This window comes from Stegodyphus dumicola, chromosome 3 (genome assembly GCF_044657685.1).
Source record: "Stegodyphus dumicola isolate Sdum_Otavi_A_Nest chromosome 3, ASM4465768v1".
Taxonomy (NCBI): Eukaryota; Metazoa; Arthropoda; class Arachnida; order Araneae; family Eresidae; genus Stegodyphus; species Stegodyphus dumicola.
The window spans coordinates 108,238,452-108,247,727 of record NC_140770.1 but is presented as its reverse complement, the minus strand read 5'-3'; the positions used below and the strand labels follow the sequence as shown (position 1 = coordinate 108,247,727).

The 9,276-nt window shown below is 29.8% G+C and overlaps 1 protein-coding gene and 1 pseudogene across 1 annotated transcript; both read left to right on the top strand.

Annotated features, from left to right (window-relative positions):
- The first annotated feature begins 842 nt into the window (after nt 1-842).
- On the top strand, nt 843-3,547 carry LOC146998058 (uncharacterized). Its single transcript, XM_085813152.1, has 2 exons — nt 843-1,649; nt 2,021-3,547. The coding sequence occupies exons 1-2, from the start codon at nt 1,391-1,393 to the stop codon at nt 2,383-2,385; spliced, it is 624 nt and encodes a 207-aa protein (XP_085669278.1). The 5' UTR covers nt 843-1,390; the 3' UTR covers nt 2,386-3,547.
- Nucleotides 3,548-4,869: 1,322 nt separating this feature from the next.
- LOC146998057 (uncharacterized) lies at nt 4,870-6,730 on the top strand (annotated as a pseudogene).
- The last annotated feature ends 2,546 nt before the right edge of the window (nt 6,731-9,276 follow it).

Here is a 9,276-nt window from a genome sequence, read left to right as displayed (position 1 = left end):
GTTGTGATGCCTTCGTGGAGGACTTTCTCAGGGAAACTGGCTCGTATACACGTTACACATGAGGAAAACCACGAAAACACCCATGCAGCCAGCCCGTTCGCGGGATTCGAACCGAACTACCAGTGTTCAGCGACTTTACCGCTGGGCCGCTGGTGGGCCGAAACTAAGATGTAGGGCAAGTTTATTATTATTATTATTATTGTGCGTATATGTGTAAGAAAATGTATTTTAATTGTTCCATTTTTAATGTATGGAAGGAAGAACAGGATGCCAATATCGAAGATTATTTACTGTAGCAAATAATCACGTCAGGATAAATGTTATATAGAAATCTTGGGAGTGAAGGGATTATAAGAGTATTTTTAGATTATACTGAAAATATACGCACTTCTGCTAAAATCTGAAGTGAATCAGTATGAAGTGCATTTTCACTTTAAAAAGAATGTGATAAGTATGCTATTTAAAAGTATAATGACGGATATTAAGACATTTGTAGAATTTTATGGTATTTAAATATGAATTTGTTAAGTCAAATCTCTTTATATATATTTTTGCTTGAGATTAGTAATTTAAACTGAAAATCACGATCATATATTTCTCATGGAATGTCAAAGTTCATTTGTATTAAAAAAAGTGCATGAGCAATGAAAATAAATAGAATAATACTTTTTGATTATGTTTTTGCCATGGTCTTAGCAGTTATGCCATCATGCGTTCTGTTCAACAAGATTTATTTAGTGCAAACAATACTACGAAAATATATTGAAAAATACCTTGTTTTACAATATTTATTTCCCTTAATTAACTTAACGTTTTTCATTTCCTTTACGAAAAGAATTTAATGTTTACAATTATTTTCAGCATTCGTACGAATTCTGTGCATAAAATAAACATTTTCTTTAACAAAATACTTAATCGGAAAGTATATACCCGGTATTTCCGGTGTATCTACCACATATAAAATGATCATTTTGCTTTAGTTTACATTTTTTCCATTACCAAAATCATGTAGCAGACGCGTCGGCCGATGCGTCTTGTCTCCCGGGTGACGTCACTACCAGCAACCAATGGCACGCTTTTTCCGTTCCTGGCCTAACCTTAGTATAATAAAGAACCTTGTCTCAAGACCAGAAGAGGAAAATGCTTATCTTCACTGTCATTGGCTGTATACCACGTGACACTCCCGAAACGTTTTAGGCAAAGAATCTGTAAGAGATTCTTTGGTTTTAGGCGCTATTTCTGGTTTTTCGCCAACTGCAATTGTGTTTCTCGCCAATTGTTAGCGGTTTGTTTAAATCAAGGATATTGATTTTTTTTATTATCAAAATGGATATGTTTAAATGTAAATCTTGCAGTTCATCTTTTTATGCGAAAAGATATTTGAAAGCGCATGCACAAAGAATACACGCATTTAAATAATAAAGTTGCACCATTTTCGTGTACGTATTGTACGAAGCAATTTTGTACAAAAAATTCTTTAGCTAAACATAGGATACGTATCCATAATATAAGGCGAAGTAATATTAAATGCGGCGAAGACGAATGCCGGGAACTATTTCCTACTAGAGATTTAAGATCTCACTTAGAGACTTGCCATAATTACAGCAATATGACCAAATGTATAAAACTGGAGTTTCAAAAAAAGCAAGGTATGCAATGAACTTTTTATTATTTTGTTTTCCTAGTTCAATTATAAATAAGCAAAATATATTGCGTAACTTCTGTATATAGCCCTTAATCTTTTTACATTAAAATTAAATAGCTTCATTAAAGCTAGTTCAGCAATACATTTATTTGAAGAAACACCATATATATGGTATTATTAATTTAAGCTGTTTCAGCACACAAATATGCATTTATTTGAAAAAATTAACAAATTAATTACTTTGAAACATATAATTTCAGAACACTATAGTTTTAACAATTAAGATTATTTTTCTGAGTGGCTGCAATCTGCATATTTTTATTTACTAATCAGATGCCCTTATTATGAAAATTTATACATTTATTTATTTATTAGACTTTTATTCATGGCTATCGGATGAAGAAAGAAAAACAAAGACTCATTTTGTGGTAGATTCATCTGGGCAGAAACATAAAAATTACACCAGGACGCTGTTTTGCTGTAATAGAAGTGGGACATACAAAGCAAAAGGCAAAGGTGAAAGACAGCTAAAAGCACAAGGAACTTCCAAAACAGGTTTCTCTTGCACAGCTACTGTCATACTAAAAGATTTTGGCAATCGTTTTGAAGCTGTATATTTTAAAGAACATTACAAGCATGAAAAATCCCTTTGTCATCTCCCTATTCCTAAACAAGAAAAGCAAAGTATAGCAGGCAAGTTATGTGTTAGACCGTATTTTGATTGTATTAATTTCTCTTAAATAAAACTATAATTACTTATGCAGTTGGAGCCTTTCTAGCTGTCATTAATATACAGGTGGTTCAAAATTCCAAAAGTGAATGAATTTTAATATTAATGAAGTTGATAACGAAAATCATTCATGGAAAATTCAGATTGGGAGAGAAACACGCGAGTGTGAAATTTAAAATTAGGCTTAACAGCAGACTTAATTTGCATAGATTTTAAATAAAATTATCAGCTTTGAGGACAATCAGACACAGGTATCTCTTCAGGAGTACAAAACTTTTGCAAAATGGAAGGAGTGGGTAGAGCAAAGTAAAGATGAACGTAACACTGTCTGCTGTGGAAAATAATAATGAAGCATGTAAAACCAAGATATTATAATTCTAAATGTGTTATGAAGGAATTAACACATTTATAATTTGTTATATTTCATTACTGTTTTATCTGAATGGTTGAATGTTTGTGTTTCTCTGTCAACTGCTTTTAATATAAATTTGGATAATTCTCTTGAAGAAGAGGGACCTTGAAAATGCTGAAGTTTGATTCAAAATCTAGATGAAACTAAAATTAATATTTTGCCTGATTTAAAATTATGTAAATTGTTTTCTCTTGTATTTATGAACAGTATATTAAATATTTATATAAAAGTGATTAATTATCTATATTTAAGTAACCTGAGATTTGTAACAATTGTTTTTCTTATTATTAAATTAAGTATCATATTTCTTACTAATCTACTGTATAGGCATATTTGTAAATTTAAAGATACTTTTTTTATTCCATTAGTTTTTAGTATATAAGATACATCTGTCATGATATTTACATTTTTCAGTAACTATATTATACTCATGAGCTAATAGTCAGTTTAGAGTTTTCGCCAGTAATCTATTGTCACATTTGTGAACAGGTGGTGTGGCTACACCGGACGTTGCCAGAGTGGACACGTACAATTTCGCGATCAGAGCAGACACTTCAAAACTCATCGTGGTTAGAGCTGCACATCTTTTCCCCATCTTAGAACAGATAAAGGGTGCAGATAAATAAGTAAATAAATACTTTTAAAAATTGCAAATATAATTTAAAACAGTATTTTAAGTGGCAAATCTCTTTTACCGATGTTTTCTGTTTTTGCACTCGATTATCGAATTACAATGATAAATACATTTTTGCCAATCATATTTAATTATTTATATGTATTTAAATTGTTATGATATTATAGTGTGAATGCATTTTAAACATAGTGAAATGTAATAAAAATAAAAACTTTTGTGTAAATATAAAATGGAATAAAAATAAAAATTTCAGGGATTTTGTGGAAAACTGTATTTTAGAGTCAAATATTAGAACAGGTGCAGTTACCATAAAATTAATTAGCTGCATTAATGTAAGTAAAAATAAATATTAGAAGTAAAATATACAAAATAGATACTAGTAAATAAATACTAGCTATCCTTTATTATAAAGGCATAAATATAATTTACAATTTAGTCCAACCTAGTTACAAAACTTAAAGATTTTAGACATTTTTCTAAATTGTTTGATGTTTTGAATTCTTTTAGGATGTTTTTAATTCTTTCATCCAATTTTACATATGCTTTTTTCCTTGTTATTTTAGGGTCGCCTAATTCTCTGGCTTTCAAATTAAAAGACACTTTTTTGTGTTTCTTCTTTTAGTATTTTAACTAATAAGTGCACAATAGGCTGGTTTCTGCCAGTGATTGTGTTTAATTTAGAATTCCACCTTTCAACAGAATTATTTGTCTTATGATGCTGTCCATGTACATTCTGTATTTTAATGGGTATATTTTGATTTTCCATTCACTACTCGACAAAAGAATCAATGAATGTGGTAAGTTTGTCAATGCTAAAAGCTTTTTCCTATACAATGCTCTAAGTATCATCTACATGTTCTATTGGCAAGTAAGCTAAGGCAGAAATCATTCTACAGACATGTCTTATATCTTCGTTCTCTTTATATTCCTTTATTACACCCATTTCTCCCCATTCATCTTATGTCACAAACATTGATTAAAATGAAAGTTACAACCGAATATAGTCAAACTGGGAAATTCTAACATACAGCTATTGATGGCTGCGGCTTCAAAATCAAATTTTATAATGTCCGGCTTCTACTTAGGGTACCAACATTTCACTTCCTGAAACATTGCAACTTACGTTGCTTGTGTCTTATAAGGCAGAAATGCAAAAAGCGCTGGATAAATATTGGTCTCAGTTGCTGTACTCCTTAAGTTGATGTTCAAATTTCAAAACACTTACTATTTTATATATTGTTGAAAGAATTGATTAGGGCAATGAAATGTTCGTTAAAAATTTTTTTTCAGTTGCAAGCTGATATTCTAATATCATACCATTGTTTGCATGGAATTCATATTTAGTAGATATAAAATAATATAAAATTTTCTTTTCAAGTTCATATAAATGAAAAACTTTATTTTACATATAGTATATATAATTTTTATCTCCTAATTATCTTTTTAAATTATTTCAGGGAGTGGAAGAGAAACGAATTTTGCAAGATGCAAGATTCTCTTCGAGAGATGATATTGAAACAAAACAGTTAATAACGAGAAAAGACCTGCATAACATTAAGAGGGATTTTGGTCTGAGCATTAATTCTAAAGGATTAATTTTAACAGATGATGAGACAAGTGTTTGGTCCTGGGTTAATACGATGTCGCAAATGGAATTCAACCCCGTTCTGATGTATAAACGTCAAGGAGAAAAATATGCAAATGTAAACGAAAATGATTTCATGTTAGCAATAATGACAGAATTTCAAAAAAAAAAATGTTGATAGAATCTGTATTGATTCTACACATGGAATTGAACTTGTAACATTGCTTGTCGTTGATAAGTATGAAGAGGGCATACCAGTTGCTTTCTTAATATCATCAACAGTATCAGAAAAAATTTTGGTAAACTTTTTTAACTGCATCAAAAAGATCATTGATATCAAGCGAAAGGTTTTCATGAGCGATGATGCTCCCATGTTCTATAATGCATGGGAGCATACATTTGGTTCTTGCCAAAAATTATTATGTGCTTGGCATGTGGACAGAGCATGGAAAGGCCATTTGAATTCTGTGCCAAAACATAAAAGACAAGCAGTGTACAAAAATTTAAAAACTTTAATGTATGAATTAGATGAAGAAATGTTCAACAAAATGTTAGAAACATTTTCTGAGCAACTATGTGAAGATGAAGACACACGAGAATTCCATAAATATTTTATGACATACTATTTTGAAAGAGCCAAAATGTGGGCATACTGTTTCAGAAAAGGGGCTAAAATCAACACCAATATGTATGTTGAAACATTTCATCGGAAATTAAAATATATTTATTTAGATGGGAAGAAAACCAAACGAGTTGATAAATGTATCATCGAGTTAATTAATCTTGTCAATGATCAAAAGTTTGACACTTACATAAAATATCAGAAAGGAAAAATAACAAAGAAGACAACAAAAACATTTCAACGTCATAAAGCTGCTGAGCTTTTAAATGCTAACTGTGTAAAAAAAGATGATGTATGGGAAGTTTCATCAGAACTGGGAGAAAATTCTTATAAAATTATCAGAGATCATGTTTGTAATGATTTATGCCTCATAACTTGTAGACTTTGTTCATGCTGTTTAAAAGCTTATAAATGTACATGCCATGATTATTCTATTTTAAATAATATGTGCAAACATATACATTTTGTAACCATGTCTGAAAAAAAGACAGAACCTTATACAGGCCCTCTAAACAGAATACCTACTAGGAATAATTATGAATCTTTAACAGTAAGTAAAACATGCATTAGTGAACTTATTCAATCTTCATTTTCAATTTCTGAAAAATTAAACTGCATTGAAAATATGGACATTAATCTTGCTACACAAATAAAAAAGCATTTAAATGCAATTGAACATTTATTAGAAGTTCCTTTGTTAGATAAAGCACATGCTTCAATTTCAAAAGAACCAACAAATAAAAAAATTGTTCCCCAAAAGAGATTTTATTCAGTTAAAAAACGAAAAGTGTGTAAAAAAGTACAGTTTGGAAATCCTTCAACAGCAGAAAAAAATAATACCAAACCTATTTTATTAAATCAATTAATTGTTAATTCAGATCCCAGCTATGATCATTTGTATTGCAGTGAATTGAATACCAAAAATTTAAAAGAAAAGTCACTAAATAATGTTTAAGAAAATTATGCTATTTAAGTATTTTTAAAATTTGTGTATTTATAACAAATTATTTGATTTTTATGTAACTAATCTGGATGTCTCATTTTAATTTAATTATGTATCTTATTATAAATTTAATAAAATTGTTATAACTGTTCTACTGTATATCTAAGCTATGCATTTATTCTATACTTAATCTACGCATACATTAAATCTATTTATAGTCATGCTTTATAATAACTATTCTACTGTAAATGTGAATTACACATTTATCATATACGTAATCATTGTCCAGTTAGGTGATAGGATTGTTGATGTTTCTTTAAATAATGAGTCCAGATAAGCAGGATGGTATGAACAATTTATTAGGAGAATAGGCACAATACTATTACACACAGAACAAAAATGGCTGAAAACAAATCAAGGAGAATAGGGATATTTAGCAACTCACTTTTAGCTCATGAAATAAATTCTAGTTTCCTAAATCACTCTCTCAGGATAAACACTAACTTATAATTCAGCTAACTGCAAAGTCTGGCACCTAATTCACAAGCTCTCTTGTTCTCAGACCCGTATTTATACTCTGCAGGATGTGTTATGCAAGATAAATGCAAAGTTCGTTATGACACGAAAACCTATTTTCGAAGCCCTGTGACCAATTCATCCAGAAGTTTCTAGAGCCATACTGCAACAGGCATCTCAAGATAGATAACGCAAAATGCTTATCTTTACTGTCATTGACTATATCACATGACAGTCCTGAAACGTTGTTGGCTCTATTTCTAGTTCTCCTCCAACTGCGTATCTCGTCAATTGTTAGCAGTTTGTTTAAATCAAAGAGCTTGCACTCCGCTTTCTTTCTTTTTGCTTTTATTACTGAGATGGATATTTAAACATATCCATATTATATAAATATTTAAACATAATGCAAATCTTGCAGTGCATCTTTCTATGTGATGAGATATTTAAAAGCACATAAACGTATGCACAAAGATACCGTTGCTAAAGTTACGCCATATTCGTCATCAATTTTAAGCAAACACAGAATATGCATTCATAACGTAATGTGAAAAAAATATTAAATTCAGTGAAGTAGGATGTCTAGAACTGTTTCTCACCACAGGAGATTTAAGATCTCACTTTTAAGTTAGTTTTAAGTCACATTAAGATTAAAGACTCGCCATAATTATAATAACATGATAAAATGTATGAAACTTAGAGTTCCATAAAAAACAAGGTTTGTAATGATCTTTTCCTTATTTTGTTCTTTAGTTCAATTATAAATAAGAAAAATATATTACGTGACTTCTGTATATAGCCCTTAAACTTTTTATATTCAAATTAAATAGCTTAATGAATACGGTGTTATTCATTAAAGCTATTTCAGCACACACATTTATTTGAAAAAACATATATATGGTATTATTAATTTAAGCTGTTTCAGCACACAAATGTACATTTATTTGAAAAAATGAGCATACATTAATTACTATAAAACATATAATTTCAGAACACTATAATTTTAACAACTAAGATTATTTTTCTGTGTGGGTGCAATTTGTATATTTTTATTCTAATATCTTATAAAAATTTAACAAAAAATGCAACTTATTTTTTTTATCTACTGCCATGTATAATTTATTGTACTACTTGTTCCTTAATATGGAAAAGTTGTTATAAAAGTGCACAGTATGGCTCATAATTTGATTTCAATGTCTCACTTTAACTTTTTTTTTTTTTGTCTTTTGACCAGGAGAATTTATTATGAATTATTATTATTGTTTTACATATATTATTATTAGTTACTGATGAAGATCAATAATGGTTTTGGTTTGGTTTATTTAATTACGGCTATCTGCCTAAGGGAAGGGATGCCTTCGTGGAGGACTTTCTAAGGGAAACTGGCTCGTATACACGTTACACATGGGAAAAACCATGAAAACGCCCATGCAGCCAGCCCGTTCGCAGGATTCGAACCTCGGACCGAACTACCAGTGTTCAGTGTCTTAACCGCTCGGCCTCTGGTGGGCTATATGAAATAACGAAAATTTGCTATCTTTGCTTTATTTCCAGCGTAAATGCAAGTGTTTATTTTAGGAAAATAAAGCTGAATAAAATTTGTATATTTTTGCTAATTTTTTGAAAGATAATTTTAACTATTTCATTTGTATTATGGAGAATAACGAGAATGAAACAAGTAAAAACATTTCATCAGATAACAAATAAGCGAAGATGCCAAATTTGAATATTAAGCAATAAAAAATTTAGAGAGCACGCTACTCATACTTATCTCAGATGTTAAAAATCTGTTGGTTTATATAAAAAGTTGACTAATTCTTAATACAGAATACTATAACAATGCAAGCACTGACATAGCTTTCATAACCCTACATTTAAAAAACATTATAATTTAAAGATATAGCTTTTCCTGAAAATACACCATAAAGTACCACATTTAACCAATTTGTTACAAGCTTGATACCATGTGAGCAAACTTCAAACTGCATATCAGTTAGATTAAAAATGAAGAACAAGAACTGAATATGAATAAGGTACTAAATTTTTAAAAGTCTATAATATAAACAGGCTAAATTAAATAATGCATAAGTGTATATTTAAGTATTTATGGTATTAATTTTAGAAAAACACCTGTTGACTCAGGAAAGTTTCGTGAAATTTAAACCAAGTACTGAAGTTGCATTCATGCCAAA

What these genes read in the sequence shown, in the direction of transcription:
- LOC146998058 (XM_085813152.1), top strand. Translation starts at nt 1,391, where the DNA reads ATGCACAAAGAATACACGCATTTAAATAATAAAGTTGCACCATTTTCG. An exon ending in GGAGTTTCAAAAAAAGCAAG is followed by an intron (nt 1,650 to 2,020) that starts GTATGCAATGAA and finishes TTTATTTATTAG; the next exon opens with ACTTTTATTCATGGCTATCG.